The 26,398-nt window shown below is 34.3% G+C and overlaps 1 protein-coding gene across 18 annotated transcripts in view; it reads right to left on the bottom strand.

The window, feature by feature from the left end:
- Positions 1-3,071: 3,071 nt before the first annotated feature.
- The window catches only part of mbnl2 (muscleblind-like splicing regulator 2), an 84,976-nt gene continuing 61,649 nt past the window's right edge, over positions 3,072-26,398 (bottom strand). For 4 of the 18 annotated variants that reach the window (XM_088912551.1, XM_088912552.1, XM_088912550.1 and 1 more), the window contains exons 5-9: positions 23,881-24,135; positions 18,456-18,509; positions 17,819-17,972; positions 16,335-16,370; positions 3,072-7,003 (exon numbers count right to left, since the gene is read on the bottom strand). In XM_088912551.1, the coding sequence (XP_088768677.1) occupies positions 6,879-7,003; positions 16,335-16,370; positions 17,819-17,972; positions 18,456-18,509; positions 23,881-24,135 (624 nt within the window). In that variant the 3' untranslated portion in view covers positions 3,072-6,878. Of the gene's footprint in view, positions 7,004-15,285; positions 16,371-16,919; positions 17,594-17,818; positions 17,973-18,455; positions 18,510-23,880; positions 24,136-26,398 lie in introns of those variants that run through there. The other 14 variants (XM_088912565.1, XM_088912562.1, XM_088912563.1 and 11 more) reach the window with 12 other exon arrangements.

The following is a 26,398-nucleotide window of genomic DNA, read 5'->3' as shown; positions in this document are numbered from 1 at the left end:
AAAACGTTAAGAAGAAAAGCGGTTATTTATTATTCTAAAATGAATTATACTTATTTTTTGTTACTGAATTTAAGATTCAGAACATACAATGCACACTGTGACGTCAGTAAATATCAAATATCGGTAAATATAAAAGAAACAGCAATATTTATGGACAAACGTTATCATGAATATGGCTGAGAACATATAAAATTAAGTGTTAAAAACTTTTTTTAAAAAGTATTAAAATCATGATTAATGGCCACTATGATTATGGAAAATGTGTGCTTGCATATATACATCAAAATAAGCCAGATAATAAATTGCAACTGTACAAACCAAAAGCATGATACAAGGAAGCTTTTTACAGTATATCTTCATATAAAGACACTTCAAAATAGGTTACAGTGGCTATATCCACGTTTCCTGTATTAAATGTGACAGGATGTTTTATATTTAGTTGTATATACAAATATACTAATATTTCAACATTGAAAAAACTTTTCCAGTGTACCCCTGGCTCCAAAATCAGCAGACTGATATCCTGCCATCGTATGGCAACTGAAAGCAATGCCATATAAATCACCACATCCACAGATTGAGATAAAAGATAAGCCTTGCCCGAACAAATGAACAATGCTTTCCATTTTCTCATTCAGTAATACCAGAGCATCAATACAAATGGCATTCAAAGGGAACATTTGCATTTGTTTTGTAAGTGTAAACCAACTTGGATCCTTCTTCAAGGTGCTGCATGGAAACAAAGTCTGTACTTCAAACATTCAGATCATTTGGAAATCGTCAGGAAATGGCATTGAAGATGGTTGTAACCTGCTCTGTTGAAGTCAGAAAAAGTCTGAACCAACTAATCTCATGAGTTTTCCAGAGGAGGAATTCAGTCTTCTATTATCCAATTTATGTACTTTTCCTATTACTTTACAGGGAGAACTAACAGAATTGACTACTGATGTACTGTATCTCAGAACTTAAAGTCAAGGAGTTTGTATTCTAAATTATTAACCATACGCACATTCTCCAAATTTGTATTCCGTTATGATAAAGTACAAGCTGTTTGTCTAATTCATATTCTGCAACTTCACCATTGTGCATTTAAAATGACTTTCTGCAATGTTCTGCTGATTTCATTGTAATGGTGGCACTTTTGCAAATATGCAAGCATGCATTATGGAATACTTAATATGAAATATGAACACAATCTTTCGGCTTGTCTGTAGATTGTAATTGAGCTTAATCTGTCATTTTAAGTACAAATCTTTAAAATTGCACCAAAAAAACAATGTCAATAAAATTTGGAAATCTATTACAAAATCCACTACATTTGTCGATCCCTTGAAAAGTCAAGAAAAGCATGGTCTCTGAGCATTATTGGGACCTACAAAACTATTATCATGGGCTATCCGAGTTTCAAATGCCACCATGGCAACTAACTCTAAAGAGTACTATAGAGTGGTTCATGAGATGTTAAAGCATCCAAATCAACAGAAAACTAGGAAGAGAATCCCAATTGCAGCCCTTATTCACTTTTATCCTAGCAGTGGATCTCTGTTGGAGTTTGCGTTTAAGCTCTGTTCACAAATACAGTTGTGTAGTACAGTACATTACTATTCTTATCATTATTGTGGTTCCTCTTGTGAATAATTTAAAATCCTTACCTGATCACCTCGACTTCAAATGCCCTTGTTTATGATGAGCTCCACCACAATGCCCCCCAAAAAACTGTGAACACCGTTCTACGTATATAAAGGTGAGAAATTTTGTGAAATTGATATTCATCTTTCAGGTAAGGGGTAGTATATCATGCTATGTTCAAGTGATATCAGGAGACATCAGAAGAATAGTTGACGTTCATCAGTCTAGAGAGGGTTACAAAATCATTTATAAACATCTGGGGTTTCACCTCTCTGCTGCGAGATAGATTGGGTACAGCTGGAAAATATTCAAGACCACAGTGACTACCCAGGACTTATCGTCCTGCCAAGATCTCCCCAAGAGAAAAACATCTGGGAAGTTACAAAGAATCACACAGTAACATTTAAGGATCTGTAGACCACTCTCACTGTAGTGTACCTGGCTTAACCATTGGGAAAAGACTGAACAGAAATTACTCTCATTGGAAACCATTGCTCTCTAAAAAATACACTGCTGCCCATCTCAAGTTCACCAAAGAGCTTCTGGATGTACAAAACTACTGGAAGAACACTCTCTAGGCAGACAAGACTAAATCTTGTCTATAATGAGAAATATTTTTTGTAGTGAAAATCATGCAATGACTTCCAACAGAACCCGCCAAACTTCATGGTATGAGTATCATGGTTTAGGATCGCTTTGCTGCCTGAGGACCTGGACGACTTGCCATTGTTGATGGAATCATGGATTTGATGTTGTATCATCAAATTTTGAAGGACTTTGTCAGGGTATAAACTCATCTGCTGAAGATAAGCCAAAAGTCGGTCATGCACCACGACAATCCATTATCGTAAACATACAAGCAGATTTACAATTTAAAAAAAAATAAATTTCTAGCAGGACGCTATCCATATAAGAAAACACTGAAATATCCTGAATTAGTTCTGTAATGAAGAATGGGCCAAAATTATTAAAAGTTAAGAGACCTATTAAGGTTGTTGCTGCTCAAGAAAGTGCATCATTTACTAAATCAAAGGGTTCACATACCTGTTCATACAAGGATATTTACAATTGGATCATTTTGTTACTTACATAATCCAAATATATCTTATATCTTTGGGATATATGTTTAATCAAATTTATCTTCATTTTATATTGAGACTTTCATGAAGACTTCATTATGCTTTAGGGCTATAATATGCAAGTAAAAAGACCAATCATTCTCTTATATTTATATATACATTCTTATATTTATATTATTATTTACAAATGTCTTAAATATACAAAAAACCTTTCTCAGCACTGTATACTTCCAGAGATATAAGAGTCATGTTACTGCAAAGTACACAGACAGCAAGCAACCCTATATACACTGAAGTGCAGGATTTGATATGTCAGCAAAGTGATAAAATAAACACACTCAAAAAAAAACATGAAACGTTGCCTTGTATTTATTTTTTATTTGTTTTGTCTCAATAGGTTTTACACCATTTGCAGGAACCAAAACAACTGACTATATAACATAAAATAGCACATAACATATGCACAAATAAAACATTTAAAATGGTTACATAGAAACTAATAAATCCAATAAGGGCTTCTTTACTTTGCAATGTAGATTTACTACTGTGTTGCAGATTAGAATTATAATTGGCAACACAGCAGTTGCAATAAAATGCCTGCACTAATGTTACAACCAATCAGTATAGCACAAACGCCACAGACCTTTAAGTATCAGGCATTTTGTTGCAAAAAAAAGGATTCAAGACTGCTTCTTTAAGAGCAGTGTACAATTTTGGCCTCGTAATAAAATACCTGGAGATAAAAATATAATGCAAACTACAATAAAAAAACATTAAAAAATGAAGTTGATCAGTTCAGTAGACAATTTACAGCCTTTTATATTTTAGAGCTCTCAAATATAAAGCCTTAAGAATAATATACTAAGGTAAGGCAAAGTTTACTGATAAACTTTCTCTGCCAAATTAACAGACTACTGACAAAGTGCTTAATCACTGTTTTACCTTAAAATTATAGTGAAGTTTTATGTTTTGACTGTGCATTGTACACTTAATATATTCTACTTAAAAGAAAATATCTTTAGAGTACTAAAATAAACGCTGAAGAAGACATGCTGAAACACCTGTCACTCAGACTGGTAATTTTACTATTCCAACAAACTTTCAAAAAATCAGAACTGAATCTTTACTGAAATGAACATCCAGTCTGGTTTATACTTTTCATGCAAGATGCTCACTTAAGACTAGTTGTACTAATAGGAATAGGAGATGATAATGGTATTAATTTTAAAAGGATGCCAACTTTGCCATACCCTACAATATACATTAAAAAGAACATAAGTTACATACTTAAGGGAAAAAAGTGCATTCCTACACCCTTCCAGTCAGCTACGGAGCACCTGTTTCATTGATAGTTTGCGCTGTTCTTGGATTTTTTTTTATTAAAGAGTTCCTTCAACCAGTTCATTTTAAAGAGGCATGTACCAAATAAAGTAGACACATTCCTGCTTGATAATTTTGTTGGTGTATCATAGTAAATATTATGTAATCATTTAATATTAGGTGTCATCGATAAGCCTACCAATTTTATTTTAATTGGAAAACAACAAAACAAAAATGCAGAAAAAAATAAATGCTACTGAAAAAAAACATCATATAATATTGACAAAAATAAGAGATGATTTCAGTATATTCTGCTTTTACCCCCTATTGTGGTACAGTGTTCTAGAAAAGAAAACTCAACAATTACGTCATTTACAAAAATACAGAACTTTAGTCATCGCAACTTTAGGTTGCCACAGCAACAACTTGATTTTGTTCTGAAATACTACCATACTACAGTGAAAAGTACATGACTTTTTGGTAAAATGTTACCTATACAATACATGTTTTTACATAATACAAGCAATTCTAAAACCTCGCTCACACTGTGTTCCTTTGTCCTGCACTGGTGATGAAGGCAGTGACAAGCAAAAGATCTAGAATCTTGCCATCAATGGTTTTCAAAAAAGGAACTCTCTCGTTCCACACCCTCTCCTTATGAACTGATTAAGAGACCAGACCTTCCGAAAAACCAAGAGTAGGACTAAGCTTAGCTTAATAAATTACATTCATCTTAAAATATAATAGGTTACAATATTTTTCTATTACTAATATATAACAAAAATTAAATTCTGACATAAAATATTTTTTCATCACTTTCCACATCAAAAATTACATTAAAACTGTAACTTTTGTGAAGAAAAATCATACTGAATGAAAATTAAACTTTAGAACAGTGCCTTAACCATGCTGAAACATAGATTTTTGCTGTGGATTGTCTGTTAATCAAACACTTTGAAAATTGTTATGATTCAGATAAAAAACTGCAAAGTAACAATCCGTTCTTAGTGTGATGGATGTTATAGCTAAAAAACACTGTAAAGCATTAAGAAAAATATCAGGTAACAGTATACAATGATAATCAAATATGCGACCACATCCTATTGAAATTATATAATGATTCTTGCAGACAGAAACCTCTTAATGTAGAAAACAAGTTTGATATAATTTGTAATAAATTGTTATGACTGAATTTCAACATACTAAGTTAAGAGCTTAATGTTTTAATAATATAGTCACAACACGTTTCCTGTATTCTCACTCATTATCAACCACATTTTCCATTGTAAACTACTTACATGTCCTACATTAAAAATGAATATTAAAATATTAAAGAATATTGAACATTCTACCTAAGCTGTCTTGTTTAGTTTTACATTGAAAGTAGCATGTAACTGAGTTAATTAATAGCATTTTCAAACAAAATAGTGTATTAACACTGTAAAACTATAAACCATGAAATGTACAGTTAGATTTCTTTAAAATAACCAATAATTTTTGGGAAGTTTGTTCAACACAATGGCATTTTTCAGAATTAAACCTATTTTTTAAAACAATGTAGCAAATCTTGTATTTTAGGCACTTCTACAATTCCCCCCAAAAACAGGACTGTTAAGTAAAGAACAACAGAATTAGCTTGAAACCTTTCTTTTGAATGTACATTATCCTATTTGGTAAGGTCAGCCACTGCATTTTTGTGTTATAGTTCTTCATATTTTCATTTTCCTCATCTGGTGGCTTGTCACCCTTGCATAAAAGATTGTGAAGGTAGCCAGAGCTCAGACAACAAAGAGAATTACATTAACCAGAGACTTTTTTTTACCGCATCTGCTGTTCATGGTGATATTTCAGTTCAATGTCGTCTGCCTGCAGACAAAACCTATCAAAACTGACAGACACAGCTTGGTGTATTTGGTCAGTCTACCAGCTTTGCTAAGCCCTTGGCACATTACTGGAGGCAACTTGAGACTCCCTAATGGCCAGTGCTCTGACAAAATCTCTTCAAATTCCAATTCCAGGATTTTCCTCCTCAAGAGTTACTCTTCTCAGATTTGAAAGGCAGACAGAGAACACTTGGGGCAAGCTGAGGGGCTGCTGATTTTATTCTCAATTGAACTTTAGCTTCTAAAACCGACATTTGGAAAATGTAGCCCATGCCTGTTTAGTTTCACAATCACTTTGAAGAAAAAGAAAACTAATTTATTATTTTATTTTGGGGAAGTTTCATTCATAAATCATAATTTTCTAGCTATTCCGCACCTTTTGAATATGAACACCACATGAAAATGAAATGCCTTTCCATCCCATAAGGCCAAAAGAGAAGGAAGAGGAATAAGAGTTGTGATACCTCTATAAAGCAGAAAACCACCAGAAGAGTCTCAGCTTATCTGGTGTGACATTCATTTTTTCAAAGAAATAAAAAAAAAAAATCAAGCAATCCCTCTAGGCTGATTCACTAGCCAAGTGCAATGGATATGTTTCTAGGATGTAACCATGAGGGGCTTCCACATGGTTTCCATTTGTACATTGTTTGATACAATAAAGCACTTACCATGAAGTGCTATATATTCTTTCTGACAGTGCAAATCAGGTGTTTTTCTAGGGTGAACCTTGTGAAGTTAGAAAACAAACAACTGGAAAAAGAACAACCCCACATTACTCAGAGAACAGCTGCAAACAATCATTAGAATGAAATCTCCACCTTTACCTATATAGTGTATGTACATTTGCTGATTGTGTGTCATTTACATGTCAATATTTCTTTTTCTTAGCAATACATATATATAATTTGTATATATTACAACAGCACTCAATGTTATAGTTAATGATTTGTCCTTAATAATTATATTTTTAGCATGCAGGTTGCTGAACTTCTAATGATGAGGAAAGGTAGTATTTACAGAAGGGCTGTTTTGGGCTTCTTAGTGCAGCATCTTGACACTCCATTCCTTTCCTGTTGGTTACTTCAGGATGATCTGTTTTGGAACACAAACACCAGGAAAAACAAATTAGGCAACGTCACAGTTTAGAACATGAAACACAATCTAACTTGGTCTGGAAGCCACTGGTGAGAAATGTTGCCAATTACATTTCAGGTAATGTAGAAACCTACGTATTGTGAGACACAGCTTGTGAGAGGAATGATTTCATTGTGGCTACATGTATACCTCCAATTTAAAACGATGCAAAGTGAATACATGACGTTTCAGAAACGCTGAGAAGCAGCCGCCTGGTCCATCGGAAAAATAATGGCGAAGAAGAAAAACAAAACAAAATTCGAACAACACTTTCACTTCTCAAGCGAACGGAAGTTTTGGACATATAATGGTGTATTCTAGCATTGTACTTTGTACAGTAGGTAACACAACATTCCCTTTGAAGCTTCTTTTGATTGCAGTAGATTTAAGAAAATAAAAAGCGATAGCGACACAATGCAAACAGAAGCAGCCCTTGTCCATGTCACCAGGGAAAGCCAGTGATCAGCAAGGCGTCAGGTTAATTTAGCCAGTTTCACAGCAGCATACCTGCAGTGGACAGTATTTTTAGGAAGAACAAGGGTCTGATTTAGTCACGACCGATGAGTAACACTTCCACTCACTCAGGTACAGGACAGGGCATTAGCAGGTGTAAACAGAAAGACCACGGGAGAGGGGGAGTTCAAGAACAGAAAAGCAAACATTCTAATCATGTATACAGACAGTGTTAAGCTGTGCATCAGTATGAGTGAAAGCATCCATTACAGCCTACTTTTGTTTACTCGATATAACTACCAGAGTTTTAGCATAGCAGAGCCTAATTTCCAGTTGTTGAAAGAGATATGACCAAACACAAAAAAACCCAGCAAATACTGTCCACAGAGGCCATAAGGTTTATTTATGGAAAGAAGAAAGTCAAAGCAGAAGAGTGATCTATATTTGCAAAGAAGTCAAATGCCAGCAATTAAGCAGCTAAAATGGTAAGTGACAGACATTTCTGGTAACAGTCCAGACAAGAGTAAGGATGCTATAAATCTACAAAGCAGATTAACAACACAACTCTTTAACCCTTAATTTTTACTTGTGCCAGTAATGAAGTTGTAATAAAATAAATTTTGGGTGCTAAAATTATTCCTAATAGACTTCACCACATATACAGTATATACATCTAGAAAGCAAACTTCACACAATAAGTTTTAATGCCAAAAAGCCCAACAACACTTGAATCAGTACAGCAAAGAGCCTTATATTAGGAACGAAAACACTAGTCAGGTAAAACGAATTACTTTTTACTGTTTTGAAAGTATAAATTCATTTTTATGCCATATTCTGAATGCACTAATTTTAGTTATTTCTGCTTTGTATCATCTGAAACAAGGAAATCTAGGGCATTTGAAGTCATAAAGATTAAGTGCATAGTGAGCCAAATACATCAAATACATTGTAGGAAACTTACAGAATGTCTGCATGCACGTACTTCCACTAAGACAACTGCAGATCATCAAAGCAATACAGCAGGGAATCTTCAAAATAATATTTGTAAGGGGTAGCTTTGCTCATGCTTTAGTACATGGCTCTTCTTCTCACAAAACTTCCATTGGATAAAGAGGGTGATGTTACATTTTCTCACTTAAAGTCAATTCATTAATGCAGAAATTCAGAAAGTTGGTACGAATGGATTTTATTGAAATACTACTGTGAGCAATGTGCATTTGTGAAAGATCAAGGTAATGGTAATCTTCATGTTCAAACTGTGTAGCTTCACCTTTAAAGAATTCATTTCAATCTAATAATTTAAAATAGAGAACAGAGAAATAGCTCATTTGTAGCTAAAGTTTACTGTAATCTGCCTTCTGCAAAGTCTGTAATAAAAATTTGACATGACTCTGACAGCTTTACAGCAACATTTTATTCTTTTAAAGCTAAATATCCATAAAATAAAGCTTCGGAATCACATGGCTTGATACAATCAGGACTTTTAACCATCCATTATAAACCTCTTTAATTGCCAGTTGCTTTTAATTTGACAGTCTATTCGTATTCCTAATCAATGGTAAGCCTTCATCAATGCAGCAGGTCTGTAACTGCCACTGTGTAGGTTATTGTTTTCACTTAATCAAGGCCATAGACAAATTATCTGGAAACAGATGAAATGGAGAAAAATGTACATGATTCCAGTATATATCTGTACAGCAGGTCTACTTGGATTTGTCGAACTCCCATTCTTTAGAATTTACAACAACAGACCATAAAAGAATAGGATTTCAAAATCCAAAACTCCAGGCAGAGCTGAACAATTTGATGGAGAAACAAAAATCAAAATTCGGTGACTTCTAAGCAAAAGGAAAAAGTATGTGTGTAACAGATCAAATACATAATAGTACATCAGATTCTTACCGTTTACGATGCACATACTCTACTCATCTGATAGTTTTTAATATTTAAACGTACAGGAGTTTTTAATTTGTACCGTAGTATTTAAGTGAAAGGGATAAGAATACTGTACCACTTATAGGTATGACATACATTTAACTAAAATAATTTTTTAGTTGAATACAAGATATACTGCCTAAGTTTATTTAGTAAGGTTTCAATGCTGAACATAACTGTCAGTCAACTAAAATCCATTGTCATATGCATGCACTTGTGAAGGCTGTATAATGTATTTATATACTGTATATGAAATATTGCCTGAAGGATAACCAAGAGTTAAATGTTCAACACCTACAGTACAAGTAAAATGAGAGCTATTGTTTGTCTACCAATTGTGCAGGAAAGGTAACAGTAATTTCATTTCACATCAGTAGAGGGAGCTGCAACAGGGCAGAGAAAAGTGCAAGAGTGCACATCATCAGACATTCATATAAACTCCTTTTTTACTAACAAATATAATTCTGTATATTACTAAATCTAAACAAATATTTTACTTTCCCAACTGAAACACTAAAAATATTAATGTTCTTATTATAGAGATGAAAATAAACACAATTTTATAAAATGTTGTTTACAAAAAAATAAATGCCGAAATGTATCTCAAGTGGCCTAAAAGTAATAAAATTTAACACTTGAATACATGGCCAATTTCTTTTTGGAAATATTTGTGCTTCTACATTATGATTTCTATGTGAATTTATCATTTTGTTTGCACTAACAGTTCAATGAAGTGTTCAATTCAAACTGTTTTACTATCATAACCATTAGTAACATATTTCACAACTCATTCTGAATTATTTTGCTGATAAATACCTCAAGATTAAGTTTTATGCAAAGACAGTATATATACATACAAAAACACTGGATAGAGCAGGTGGAATTTTTTAATTCTTTTTGATTGGAAACATTCAACATTCATCTTATGGTGATAAAAACCACAAAGCATTTTTAAAACACAAATCTCATTCTTACATTTTCTCAGTCACTTCAGTGTAATCCCTAAATGTTACACAGCTGCAGTACGTATGTTCAAGAATTTACTGTTGTTCAAGAATTAGTTATAAACTTGTTTGAAAAAAACAAGAAAGATAGTCTGAAGTGAGTTTTTCTAACAGTGCAGCTAATTTACTGTACCTAGCCACCCCCACAACCAACATAACTGCTACAGCACAAAGCTCACAAGACTTGTGATCTACAGTATCAGGCCACAACTAAAACAGACTAAGAGCTACCCCTTCATATAGCTCCGCTGATTGGAGCAGTTGGATAGAAAGTAATTTCTTCAAGGATACAACAGCAGTGTTAGTGGCTGAAACCATATTTTTCTGTCCTATGCTGGTAAGGTTAACCTTAAAATATTTTTAAGAAAAGAAAAGTGAGCTACTCCTCCTCAAAAATGTTGAAAAACTGAAATAAGTCAACCGGTGCAAAAAAAACAGAACCTGTGCACACAACCCATATAAGCTGAAGCTCAGAATGTGAAACTGAATGTGAAGAATGTGAAGCTCAGTGAAACTATATTTATAATAGAAACACATTTGAGCCCCTTTACAGTTTACAGGATCCTGATATGCAAGTGACAAGTTAAAGGAATACACCTTTCCACCAGAGGAACGCAACTATAAATGAAAAAATTCAAGTCCAGACACGTCACTGTACACTATCTATGACAGTCTGATACAGACAAGCATTTGTAAAGAAGTTTCAAATCAAATGGTTTAATCCAAGATCTTCTAATGTTAATATATAATAGATTTTAATCTTGCATAAACAACATCCATGCAACAAAAGATATTTTGCTTCTATGTAGAGTAACATGTCATACCTCTAAAAGCAGAAAATTTAATGTCATAATACCAAAATACCAAGCAGTTCATACTATATCTGCTTATAGGGGTCTTCAGAATTAACAACAGGAGTCATGGGTTCATCAGTTCTAATATGTACATTAAATATATATCATGGATCTGTTGTTCAATGACTTATAACACTCAGAAAGCTAATGTGATTATGTGATTGAGAGTTCACATAATGATGTCTATAACATTTGGATTTTGCTCTCCTTCTGTGTATCTCAATTTTATGAAGTTTAAAATGTATATTGAACATATATAAGGGAAGTCCACAATGCACAGTCTAATTTCTAAATACCTTTATTCTATTGTGTCTCTGTTTCAGACTGTGCAATATAAACAATACCGGGGTTTCACAGCAGGCTTATACTGTATTTTTTTTTAAGGCACAATATGATTTTTTCGCATTATTTTTAATCCCTATTGTTCTGTCTAGAAGTAAAGAAAAAACAATAGGTCGTGGCTTGGTGATTAGGTTAGGTACAACTAATTAGGCCTGTACTGTACCACTTCGTACTGGTGTAGCAGGGACAATGAGATAAGAACCAATAAGGTTGTGGTTCTCAAGAAGCTCAACTAGTAAAGGCACATTAAATCAATGGGTATAGTCCACGTGAGGGTTAAGCCATGAACTACTGTAGTTGTTAGAGGGATGACAGAGCACACTTTGCTAGAACTAGGTGTACTTGACCCAGTCAGACTGTCGTCAGCTGTGAAACAGTGAAACAGTGATTCGTATGACCTGCTGGGATCCAATGAGCTTACAGCCATGACAGTAGAGACCTGCATTAATCCTCCAGTGAATGTGACTTCTGCTCTGATGCGTGTTTATGTGAAAAGTGGGCATGCATGCAAAACCTTCCCTTCCTCCTGAGCTATTGCAAAGATTGCAGAGGTAAAGCAAGTTGGTTAACTTAAGAATTGGAATAAGATCTGATGAATCCAAATAAAACAAAAACGATGAAAGAACATTAACACTCTTAGCACTCATATCCATCCATTTCTTAACTGCTTTATCCAATACAGGGTCACAGGGGAGCCAGAGCCTACCCCGGCAAATAATGGGCACAAGGCAGGGTACATCCTGGAAGGGACGCTAGTCCATTGCAAGGCACACACACACACTCACACCTGGGTCAAATTTCCCAGAAGCCAATTAACCTATAGTACCAGTATGTCTTTGGATTGTGGGAAGAAACCCACTCCAAAATGGGAAGAACTTATAAAACTCTTTCATGTAGACAGTACCACAGGAACTGAATCCAGGGCTCCAGAGCTACAAGGCAGCAATGCTAAGCACTGCACCACTGTGCTGCTCATGTTCAAATGCTTTACAAAACATTAGCAGAACAGAAGAAAAAAATGTTTTCATACAAGCATGTTATTAACAAATCACTGCTATTACCACTGCTCAATCTTTCAGAAAAATACACAGTCATGGCAATCAGATACTACATGAACAAAACTACATTTAGATTAAATCTGAACTTTTTGTCCACTTCCTGAAATTCCACCTAAGTGGAGCAATAATACTTTAAATGGGAAGGTTCTGTGCCCTTAAGTATTTTAATCATATTAAAGCTGAGGGATTCATGATTCTTGCATTACCAAATCAGCACTGATCTGCCAGTGATGTAAAAAAAGTTGCTGAATTAATTATGTGTTGCTGCCCTTTTCTGTTCATGGCTATTATGATGTATTTTAATACAGTACGTGATATGAACACTATAGCTTTTGGTATTTGGCATTTAACAGTGAAAATACATAGATAAATTACTACACTGCACATCTAACTTTATACATTCAAACACAGTGGAAGCTATGAAGATGGGCTTTTGAGAAGTATATAAGGTAGAAGCACTGTGTGTTTTTGGTGTCTTTTTTACAACATACAGTATATTGTAAAAGCTAATGTTTTTTTATTTGTTATTTTATCATAATTAAAAGCTGTATGGAACTACAAACATCTCTGTTTTGTTGACAAGAATATTGTTGGGATGTCCCCTTCAACAACTGCAGAAGATAAATGTGCAATAATATCAAATAAATCTGTAATACTCACAGTTTTATTATAATTATTATAATAATACATAATATGTAAATATACATATTGTTTTATCATTATTATGTATAATTACATTAATATGATACTCATTATCATTATCAACTGGTAAAATGCAGAACTGAAATGAACACTACACAGATTCTGGGATCAGTGATCTGTATCACCTGTAAATTCAGCTCTATGGATTGGTACAGCAAAATGCTCAGTGTTCGTTTTTGTGTTTTTAACTAGAATAAAGAATCTGTCAAACGAAAGGAAAAAAAAGGTGAAATGCCAGACACTAAATACTGAATTTATATAAATCATTGTTGGGAGTGACAGACACTATGTCCTGCTATCAAAGTCTAATTAGTGTCCTTTTTAAAGCACTTTCGTTTAGTTTTGAATGATTTCCCACAAAGTTAACTATATATTGACACATTGAGCCATTCCACAAAGAAACCTCTGTTAATATTGAGCAGATTTGAGTAGTATTGTATTTCTGAAAGAGTAGGGTAGCGGTGAGTTACCAAGTATGGAGAGTTTTTTTTATCACTACTACAGTTGATTACAGTTTTGCCTGAGTGCAACATAAGTCAATACATTATTTTGTACAACCAAAATGGCATGCAATAGAGAAAGAACTAGAATAGTTTTACTTGCACAATATAGAATGTTATCCTTCAGCTTTATTTTATTAAACTAATATAGTTGATGCAGTCTAAATTGTCAAACACTTGCCAGTCACAATCAATTAAATTATCATTATAACCTAAGCATAGGAAATGAAATCAATGAGTAATATGGATTATGCACATTTGAAAAACACTTAAAATACATAATACATACTGACTACAGCTAAACGCTAATTACAGAAAAAATAATACCACCGTTAAACACTAATTACAGGAAAAAATATGACAGCGATGTAAAACAAACCATTAAATTTTTACGAGTACTAATACTTCTTCTGACCTCTTCTTCTACAGTAGGTTATGTTTGTTTCAGTTGCTACTATAAAAGCAAAAAAATAAATGCATGTAGAAATTTACCAGTAAAATGGAATCTAAATAAAGTTACGCATGCAGTGTTTATAACAGTAAAAGATGGGAAATCAAAACATGTTTCAAGGCTATATTGCAACTATAGACTTTTTTTTTCAAGAAGAAAGTGGAATTGCCATGAATCAACTGTGAATTATGTCTGTGTCAGTATTTGCTCATTTAGTGTGGTTGCTGGGGTTTATTATGTCACTTAATTTGCAGATGTGCCTGCTGGGAGAAGGAGGTTAAAATACTGGAGCTCCTGGCATCAGAATCACTGTGGGCTGGCCATCTGAGCGCCTGGTCAAACAGGAAACTAGAGACCTATCTGGTGGATTACAGATAGGTCCTTCCATTTTTAGCTTTTTCCTGAAGGAAACGTTGCTCCTGTTTCTGAAAAGTGCTAATAGCTTTTCCTACAAATCTCCTGATATAACAGTGTATGCCTTCTCAGTCCTTCCTTCAGAAAGCACCCTTCGAGAGGGTATCTAAAAACATTTCCCGCACGTGGTAGGCACGGCTACTTCCTTTTCTAGATGAAATTTGGAATTCAGAGTATGAGATTGTTTTCACACTGGACAGACATTTTTCTGAATGCAGATGAAAAGGGAAACTTGGAACATTAAAACAAAAAGTAAAACAACGACATGCAAAATAAATAAGGAAGTAATGCAACACAACACAACTACTATTTGCAAATGTGAGAACTCTAAATAAGTGCTTTTTTTTCCGCATTATTGAAAGCCCGTTAACGAGCACAGTTAGGTTTGGATTTTCTAAAAAAAAAGATGTTCATAAAAAAAGAGTAAGAAAAAAAAGTAACACAGGACGTCCCAAACTGTTATTTGAGGCGACAGTCCTTATTTAGAGCTCAGGGATTTATGAAAGAAAGCTTTAAAAGGAGCAAACCTGATTGGCTGGTGCTGTTGCTGCGAAGGGGACACTTGTGGCAGGAGTTGTTGCTGCAGAGACAGTAGCAGGCGTAGCACTGTACATCATGGGTACTTTTTCAGGAAGGGAACCATGGAAGCAATGACAAGGTAGGTGTAGCATTATGGTAACCATGGCAACAGGTGTGGTATTTTGTTTTTTGCATGGTGAATATTATATAGCGGCAAGCCATCGTTAGGTTAGACCAGCAGATGGCATGCAATCACAATGCAAAGCAAGAAAGCATGGGAGAAAAATAAAAAAAAAGAGGAAGAAAGCTGATTACAATCACAATTAAGGAAATTTATCAATATAATCAGTGATTCCCAGAGAAGTTATAAATAGTTTGCAAATATTTAGAAATATCAGTCATAGTCAATTTTTAGGAATGAATGTTTTTAGCATTTTAATAACTGCAAATATTAGAATAATAAAAAAAGGATGTTCAAAAGCTGTGGAAATTCATTTTAAAGTTGCTGATGCTTCAATTATCAGAAACTGTGACATGTTTTCAGTGATACTCCGACAATCCTCTGGGAAACTGATAAAATTTCCTAGTACACAGTGCACAACAAAAGGCAAATTACCTAATATTAAACAACTGATCTGCTTGGAATTTTAGTCTGGTGATTTATATGTTTTTGCTACAGTAAGATTCTGCCTGCAGAAAATGAAGGAACAATCAAAGGAAAAGAACAAAGTAAAATAATTGTAATAACAATAATGACAAGAAAAATAACAATAAACACTTGGGTGCTGTCATTATAGAAAAAAAAAGTTACAGAAGACACTGTGATAAGATAAACTGTTCAGAAGCTGAACCTGATCATTTAAAAATATTCTCTTACAGGTGCATTAAAAAGCAAATTGCTTTTAAATGTTCATCGAAAGTACATACATTTAATTTTTTTCAACAAAAGAAACTTTTTGGGATAGAGCAACATTCACCATTTCTTTTAAAACAACTGTAAGAGATGTTTCTCTTTCCCATTTTCAAGTGATATCAGAAAAAGAAGGGAGGAACCTACCAATGCTGGTAGCAGGAGTCATGCACAACACTGACCCTGTATATCATGCAGTGAGAAGTGAATAAAGGTTAATAAGGGAGAAAAAAGGTTAGCTGAAGTTTGTTTAAAGCATGCCTTACATTTGATAAATGTTTCAATTGTTTCCATTTGGCTCATTTGTAGTCTTTCTTATGCATCTAGAAAGAAAGTTTTTCTCCATGGGGTTAAGCAAGACTTGAATGCTCACCCAGCCAATTCAGAAATGAAGAGGATCACCTCAGGAAATACTACAAATGACCAGAAATTAACAAAGAGATACAAAAATGCCAAATAAACTTCATCCCAGTGACTGTAAGAGCAGAAACATGCAACATTTCCACATGCCCACTTGTAAATACTTCTAGAGATATTGGAATAAAATTAGTAACAGCATTAAGGTAAAGCTTCTAGCAGAATTATAGGCAGAGGGGAAACATGTTGTATACTTATGGTACTGGGAATTAGATTACATGATGGGCATGAAGCTACAACAATAAAAGGAAGTTCTCCACTGAACAAACACTAGATTCAAATCAGTACAGAAAACTAAGCAGGCCAGGGGCATAAACTGTGAATGACCCCCATTTAATCACTTTAAATATTCACTTTGGTGTTATTTTAACCTAGAGGACAAAGAAGAGAAAGTAACATGCCACTTGATGTGGAATACATTTTATGCAGAAGGGACATAAACAAAGTGTGTACATATGGTATGACAGCATAAATTTCTAATAACACTTAATGACGATAGCTGCTAATGCATTATTTACCAAGCCAGTACTGTAAATTACCTTTTGTAGATACATAATCTGAAGCTTACAGAGCTTACAAGCATTTTACAAGGATACAACCCAAATTTACATATCTGTCCATTAAGTTGGCTTTTTTTGTCATCAGCCATGTATTACAAAGGTTTACAATGCACATACTGTATAGGAATCAAACTGTTTTGATCACCAAATTTCCTTTTTATACATTACAGCTTGCAGGAGAATATTGGATAATAATATTACATACAATGGAGGTCAAAGTTTAAAACTGTTAGCATCTTGCCATAATATTGTAGACTACATCATTTGAATTAATAAAATAACAATGTATAAATGTTTCAAAGCTACTTTATATCTTGTATTGCAAGATGTTTGCTTCTAAGGATTTTTTTCCCATCATTTCTTCTTGCTGCATAAAAACCCACGATTACTTCCATGCATGGCTGTCAAACCACATGGAATGCAAACAGCCTTCAGACAAAAAGAGAAACACATGAGATCCTTATTTCACTTTGTTGCAATACGCTATCTCCTACTTTATTACTCTGCTCTTGGCAAAAAGAAAATAATTTGCACCCTCATGCTTCTGAAAACATCTTTAACAACAACAACAAAAACAGATTTTAAAAAATGAAATTTGACAGAGGTTGTTCATCTTAAGGGGTTTCAATTAATTGAAATAACAACCAAGCGTACCTGTGGGAATGAATGCTGTAGGCTGCTGTAACTGTGCATTGGCAAGAGCCTGTTGGTAGTGCAAAACACTGGGGTTAAAGACTGTGCTGGTACCATTGCTTTTTTCAAGTGCTGGTCTCTTTGGTAGGGGCTGCAGGACTCCAGGTGGGAAAGCCTGTTAAATCAGAATGTAACATTAACAGAACAATGTAATACAATTACTGTCACAATCAGTCAAGTCTGACATTTGCAAAATAATTTTGTTTTTATCGAAACTTTACAAAATTACAAAAAAATTCACAATGGTATAGTAATTTTATTTGCAGAACAATAGAATATTCCATTCTTAACAAATTACTTAGTTATAATTAACTGAAACCTAAATCACATTCATTCTAAAATCTTATAATCTTTGCTCTCTGAAGTGCAGTATTATGATTATTTTTTTTAACATAAAGCAACACAGAGAATTCTTCTGGCATCTGAGAGTTATGCTGAAGTTAATTACTCTAGTTTATAATAACTGATGGTAGATGATTCCATACACAAATACTGGATGAGACTTATTGCTTTAAAAAAAAGCCAAATTAAATTCTGTGAGTTGCTACAGTACATTTAAAAAGCTACATGCAAAGCAAAAGGTGAAAGGTCAAAGTACCAGATCTACAGTTGCCTCGAGGGGTCGCTTCATTGCTTTGGCAGTCGACTGAGTCTTTAAATAGCAGGCAGCGAGCACATGATGGCAGTGGGCCAATGGGATTCAAGCGTATTAACATACAGGTAAACAGCAAGCAGAGGTGCATCATGGGGACAGCATTGCATTGTGGATAGGTGAGAAGGAAAAAAAAAACAAAATAATCTGAATGCAGTATACCACATACAAAACAATAGGCATGCACATAAACAAAAAAAATTGTTTCAAGGAAACATTGCTACGTTCTGAATTAGTACGGAAGCAAAAAGCATCTAAGATACCTTTGTTAAAAGCGTAAGAAATTTCAAAGATATATAATTCACAGTACTGTAATAAATTAAAAGTTTTTCTTAAACTGTTACTTAATCATGTATGCCTTTGTACTAGTTATCAATACCAGATACACTCATAATGCAACTGATTTACATTATATTTTATCATATTGTTTGTCAGAATACGAGGACTCAAATATGTGGACTGTTATAATTTATACACAAATTGAAGGACATCTTTATTCATCTTAAAACTACATAGTGGTCCCTAAATATTATGTAGAAGATGTGACCTGCAATGAAAATTGGAAAGTGAAATCCTGTGGAAAAACTACTGTCATGTTTCAACCTTTAACCTTTTGAATAACAATGGATGCACCATCGGTTGACAGGAGACTATTGACTGAACGGAATTGATTACTGGGCTTCTAACAAACAATAATAATTGGACCATAATTAGGATTTAAACTACTTTATTGTTCAAATATTTGTTTTTAAGTTTTATTAGCCAACAATGTACTCTTATGAAGCAGAGGTCATGTTGCTTCTTAAACACACTTCTGATTATGGGGCAAACATTGATGTCACTACGAATTAAGAAATAATGTATAAAGGTCAAGATCAGCATCCACTGCATATAAAACAATGGAGGTTCCAGCTGAATATGTCCTCAGCTCATAGAATCTTAACAGGTACTTTTCATCTATTGTTTTCAGGAGGGTCAATTTTAGTTATTTGTAAGCCAGACTGCTTTGCAAGTGAATCATCATGGCTGAAAGTTGTTTAAGGGCAAAAGAAAAGGTATTTGGCCCAGTCATTCATCAGTTACACTGGAAATGTATACACATTCCTTAGAAGAAATGCTGAATTAAAAATTATTGACATCTTCCCAAAGTTATGATACAAACCATATTTTAATTTAGTTTGTTTAAATTCTGTCATGTAAAATGTAGGCTGACTTTCATTAGATGGATATTTTAAGCATATTTCACTGTCATGGTGTAGTTCTTTGGACTTGACTGAACAAAAAGGTCTGAGATTCAGACTTCACATTTTATAGTTCCTTGCAATTTGAAGGACAACAAGTATTTCTGAATAATTGCTTAACTGATTGAGATAGTGCTTCATCGCTGAAAATTGTGATTAGCAAGTACTGTATCCTCCCTTTGCTTAATGAAACCAAACACGTATTTCTCATAAGAATGTGGAGCTCTGTTTTTCTTGCTTGTACAGTGTAATATTTTCATATTTGTTCCTATACTGAACTTGTATTTTATTGATAAATAAAAGTATCTTAAAATGAAAACTGTCAAAAAAAATACAGCCCTGAATTTTGAAAGAAGCTTACAAGTACATTAAATCATAACGTTTCTAGTTTCATCAGATTCCTTGACCTTTATTATCCAAAACACTGCTTTATTCAGAAACATGTACTGTATGTGCCCATGACCTGTATCTCTGCTGCCTGCTTCCTAGCATGATCATTTAAGAGAGTATCTGTATAGCTTTATAGAGTTCTCTCCTTTTAACATCATGCTGTAATGATATGCAAAACAAAGACAAAATAATAGTGACAACACATGGAATAAAAAATGAATAGAGGGTAATTTTTGTCACCTGTAGGTACATCTTGTTAAAGGCAAACTGCAAATTATGTACCTTGTGCAGTTTTGAAAAAAAGACACAATGTCAAAGATAACCCTCCACTTTTAAAACAGAAATGCCCATGCAAAAGGATTTCTTGCTTACACAAATGGAAATACAATGATGAAACAGGAGAGAGATGTGAGTAATAATTCTGAGCTAATAAAAATGGAGAGTAAAAATTATAAAGCATTATTGCTTCAAAAAGCTTATTATGCTAAGCTAATCAAGCTTGGGAACTGAGTGCACCTCAGGCAAGCCAGGATAATATAAAACACTGAAGACAGACAGAAGAGCAGACAACATACACACTGCAAATAACAAAACAATACAACAAAAGCTGCAAAAAAACAAAACGAGAAGCAGCAGTGCAACAGTGCAGAGGACAGTAGTCTTAGTCACATCTCACAGAATACAGAGTTCTGGAAATAGTGTTCAAAACTGTTTGAAACACCTGTCTTGTTAAAGTAAAAACACAACGATTTTTCCTGCAATGTATTGCAAAGCACAACAGTTTTTCAGTGTAGGTCTAAACAAAGTGTAAATCCCACCAAATAGGTCTCAGAGTTTTGGTTTACTTCAATTTGGGTTTCCCTCTGGCTCTTATTTTAAAGAATTTACAGTAGCTGTGTAGAGATGTTTGTGAGTAAGAAATAATATAAAATCTGGTGCATCTTTATATTAAATTCAAGACTGTGGCCTAAAAATGCGTAAAAAAGACTTTTAGTTTCAAGTATATTGCAAAAGTCCCTTGTTATCTCTGTACATTTCTTTACACAATACACACAAGGGACAGGCATCAGAGATGTTCCAATTCCGGTCCTGGAGGGTCAGTACTGTATGCCACTTTTTAACAAAATAAATCGGCTCATTATTGGCTTAACTGAAATAATTTAACAGCTTCTCCCAGCTCTGCATGTTCTAACTGCTGTTAGAAAGTGTGTAGAGATGCTGGGCTCCAGGACCAGGACTGGGTGGACATTCTTGCATTAGATCAATCTGGACTGGATATTGGCTCTAGTCTCCAGTGTTCCAATTACACATTGCTGTGTTCAGAAACAAGTCAGGAATGGGATAATGCACCCAACAACTACTTATATATTTTTTTAATGCTAAATGTTTTGTAACGAAAAATCTTGCCACCGAACATGTGCCACCGATACTTGAAAGGCAATATGCCCTGGCTTTGAAGTGCAGCAAAACAGGTGAAAAAGAAGCAAAAATGCAGCACGCAAGTGGTCGAAGATACCAGTTACAATACGGAAGGTTGCACAGAGAGAACAGAACACACACCTTGTTTGAAAGTCTCTTCTATATTAAAACAATGATCAGCTGTGGTCCTAATGAACAGAAATCAGGCACACCGTACCAGGATCATGGAATTTAGGAGAAAAACACCAAATGATGTAGACTGAAATCTTAAACAAGCCATTACAAAAGTGGCTAGAAATACAATTAGCTCCAATGGGTTACTTAAGGTGGAGATACAAACCAAACACCATTTTTAATTTTTAAGTTTCCCAAATAATAACTCACTAGACTTTATTAAGAAATATTTCTTGTAAAGCTGGGCTAACCAGCTAGAATTTAACAATTGCTCATAGCTTTGCTTTTATCTGCACTGGGATGTACATGTAGATGAACTACCAGTATAATGCATTTTCAGGATTTAAGAAAAAATGTTTTCCTTATTTACAGTGTGTTTATAAAAACAGAATATTCTTCTTAAATAAACTTGGGCACCAAAACAAACATAATTCAGGATGAATAATATTCTAAATAAATAAGTGGTTACCATGAGAAACTAAAATATACCATTATCCATGTATTACTTTATATATTTTTAAATTGAGTGAATATCTATGAATGGGCTTGAACCACCTGAATTCTTTTAAAGTGCAGTGAACTGTTGAAAGATAACATTTTATATTAAACCACCCCGCCAAAAAATTTGGAGGGAACTTCCCTTTAAAAATAATAAAAGGGACATTAATGCTGTGTAAGTACAAAACAGTGCTCCACATTGCTCTCCTTAAAGTATCTATAAAAACTGTTTAAAATAATACAACACCAACAAAACAAAAACATTCTTGGTTGGATGACTGAACTACTACTGAACAGGTCTACTGTATGTACATGTAAATTTAAAAACATCTGTAATATTTTTGTAAGCAGGGTGATGTTTAAAGTTTGTCAGTTTGTCCAAACAATCAGGAATTTTGGTTATAACTCCATAGAAAAAGCAAGCAAAAGTGGATAATTTATTGCTTTATTCAAGTGTTCTAGTCTTTTTAAATACAGTAAACCCTTTGTTTAATGGGCTTTGGATTTAACGGACAAAATCTGCTAAGGGGGAATTTTATCTGTAAAATTAGAAATAGCAGATTTTCCTTGCAATAACATATTGCTTACGATGGGTGTTGTTTGTGTCTTGCATGTGTTACACAACTTTAAAAAATGATAATTTAAAAATAAACTAAAATGATAACAATAATTACGATATGTAAATAAATCTCTGTAAAATGCAAATGTAAAATAGGGTAAAAATACTGTAAATACTATGCAAGTTTAAAATTCAGGAATATCAACGATGCACTATAGGAGTAGGTCTATTGCTTATGATAATGTTTGTGTTTGATATGCTTTAGTGAATTTTACAGTTTATCAAACACATTGTAAATACATTTTGTTTACAAAACATGAAATAAAGTACTGTAGTACTGTATATGATAAAAAAGACACATGAACCATTTTCACTGACTTTGTTGATTGCAACTGTCAAAAAAATAAGTAGTCAAATCCAGAAAGCATTTATATAATATATGTCCATTTTTTCATATCATAGTGTGTTTTGGGCCTAAAAGACACCACTTCCCCCCATTAGTCTGTTAAACCGAGGGTTTACTGTATTGGAATTCAGACTCTATCCGTCTCTACCCGAAATAATTATTGCAGCAGTACACTCTGCTTTATTATCCTGTTTTTGCTAAGACTTTATATGAATGTTGCAGCATAATGGCTTCATAATCCCTTCATAACTGCTACACAACACGTTATAATCACTTCTATAATGCTTTATAGGAACATGTGCAAATGACATGATGTGCATAAGAGGTAATGACATCTACTGTAGCATCGCATCAAGTACCGAGAGCTACAAATGATGATAAAATCACTGTCATGATCTCTTATGCATAAGTTGTGTCATTGTCATATTTCCCTGTAGAGCATTATGCTTGTGATTAGAATGTCTTGTGTAGCAGTTATAAAGGGATTATGCAGCAACATTCAAACAAAGCATTACTCTGTTTTTTAAATCTGCAGCAGTATCCGATATAGTCTGAGGCACGGGCTGAGCAATATTCTAGACAACTGTGCACCACTCTTCCATTTATCACTCCAGTACTGCTATATGGCCCATGAGCCACGCTATCATGCCTTGCTAATGTCCTTGCGGATGTGCTGGGGCTTACCATGGCTGCCGCTGCTGCTTGTGCTGCCACTGCAGCCTGGTTGGCTTGGTGCTGCGCAGCTTTGATTTTGGCCTGTAGGTGTGCAGGAGGGTGGAAGTATTTGCACTTCTCTCTTGAGCAGCGGCTCTTGATGTAATCCATGCACACCGTTACGGTATTGTCACTGGTGTCAATCATGGCGCTGTCGCTGGGGTGAGCGAAGCGACAGTCGGTCTCCCCTCTCGCACAGTTTCCACGCTGAAACTCCCGGCAGACCTAGACATACACCATAAGCACAGAACAAACACAAACGAGCACAAGCAGACACACAAATACAAAAACATAATCAGGTATGTAATAAAAAAAACAGCGTAAAATTAAGCTGTCACTTTCCCTGGAGATTAAATTTTTAAAAATACCATAAATGTTCTGACACAATATAGAACATTAAATATTTATTAAATGTGTGCGGAAAAATGAATTATCACATCAGTAAGCTTCTGTCCATTATAACTGGATGACAATCATTGTAATCTCACTTTTTCTTTTCTACTTTCTACTTTCTCAGTCCTCTAAAACCTAACTCATCCTTTCCAAGTGGCTCTGCCTTTCTATTGCTCCAAGATCTCCTTCCAAATTTATAAACCTGGCATAATTCAAGTCCTCAAGAAACCTACTATCGAGATATCCCTGGAATTATAACTGTTTATCTAAATCTCTTGATCAAGCCTTTATTCAACAGCTGAGCATTTACATCACATTGACCACTGCTGACCACTCCTTGCTTGACCATATCCAGTCTGATTTACATCCAGTTTACTTTCCAGAAAGATTCTGTACTTTCACTCTACTGTACGTTCTGCATGTCTCTCCACTATTTTATATCCCTTTGCCTCTCAGCAGCTTTTGACACTGTTGACCACACCATCCTCTTATCCACTCTCTTGTATTGGTATTTCAGGCACTGTTCTTAGTTGGTTCTGACTGCTCCTTCCAGACATTGTCATGTGTGTCTCTCTCTCTTCATCTCACCCTCATTAAACAGGTGTTCCACATGGATAAGTACGAGGACCCTTGTTTTTTCTCTAAATATTCAGTCTCCTATTTCTTACCATAGCCACTTTTATGCCTGAGGTGCCAAATTTGTCTTTATTTCCCATCTTATAACTGATAGGTCTTTGCAGATATCTAACTTGCCTATCAGTCACCTTCTCCTGAATGTCTTCACGTCACCTAAAAATAAATAATTTTGACCTAATCTATACCCTTCTCCTGTTGTCTGACCTCTCAAAATCTATTTGACTTGACTTTATCACCTTCTCCTCCACTGCCAAGAATCTTTGATCCCTGCCTTTCCTACACTAAGCAGAATGTTTTCCAGACATGCTCACCATATGTTCTCTTGAACAAGATCTTTTTCTGCCTTTTATCCTCGAACCTATCCTACTGTACATCTCTTCATTTTTACATCCCCTACAGTCCTGTCCACTCTTCTTCTGCTGGTCATTTTGTTGTTAATTCACCTTACGATCCTGTCCCTTGTGCTGTGCCTTTCCTTGTCTTGTATCCCTGTAGTGGACCCGGATACCTAGATAGATCAGGTGCACTTTCGCTGACCACCTTCCAAGCCCTCCTCAAGACTGTACTTTTAGACCCTATATTTATATATTGCTGTAATTTCTATCATTTGTGTTATATTAAGTCATTGCATCATGTTGATGTGTTATGCTAACTGAATGCTTTTGCTTTATACCACTAAGTTATGTTTGTGCGAAGTTGATATTTTACAGGTCTGTTAGATCAGAAGCTTCTGCATTTTAAAAGTAAGGATTTAACATTAAAATAAAATTAAAATTAAGTACTATTTTAATTTCTAATTTCAGACTAATTTCAGACAAATTCCAATTTAAAGCACAAATCAGTAGCTCAGACTGTTGCTACTAAGTCTTCATGTTTGACTGTTGTGTGGAACTTCTGTTCTTTACAATCCTTTATGCTGTATATTATGTGATTATAAAATAAAATGTATATCTTAAACAAGTGTAAGCCAATTTACGCAGCCATTCAGGCATTTTGTGAAGTCTAGATGTATTCATTGAATGAAAGCAAAGTGAGCCACATAAATTGTATATAATCTTAATCGGTTTGTTAATCTTAAATTGTTTTCCCTCACATCTTAATTTAAATAGAATATTTAATTAACAAGTGAATTAGACATATTCAGAATAATAATCCAGTAAATACAAAACATAAATATAAAGCAGGATCAAACCTTTCTTGACTAATTTTATACAACCTTCAGATCCCTTATTTTTATGCTTACAAATGCCTTAGATTTACGTTTCTGACGCCATGAGATCTACAAAAACAGACTTCTACTATTTGCATACCAAGGTAAATTAGAGATTATACAAACAATTTTCATATATAATATTAGCTACTTAAAGTCTTTCACAGAGGGTGTATTTTAGCAATCAGTATAAAAAGAACTCGTTCAAAGACACGTCAGCTGTATCTGCACTGTGTGCTTCAGGACACA

The sequence above is a fragment of the Atractosteus spatula genome, chromosome 4 (genome assembly GCF_055471065.1).
Source record: "Atractosteus spatula isolate fAtrSpa1 chromosome 4, fAtrSpa1.hap1, whole genome shotgun sequence".
Lineage (NCBI taxonomy): Eukaryota > Metazoa > Chordata > Actinopteri > Semionotiformes > Lepisosteidae > Atractosteus > Atractosteus spatula.
Note: the sequence above shows the minus strand (reverse complement) of the source record. Positions and strands in the feature narration are given on the sequence as shown.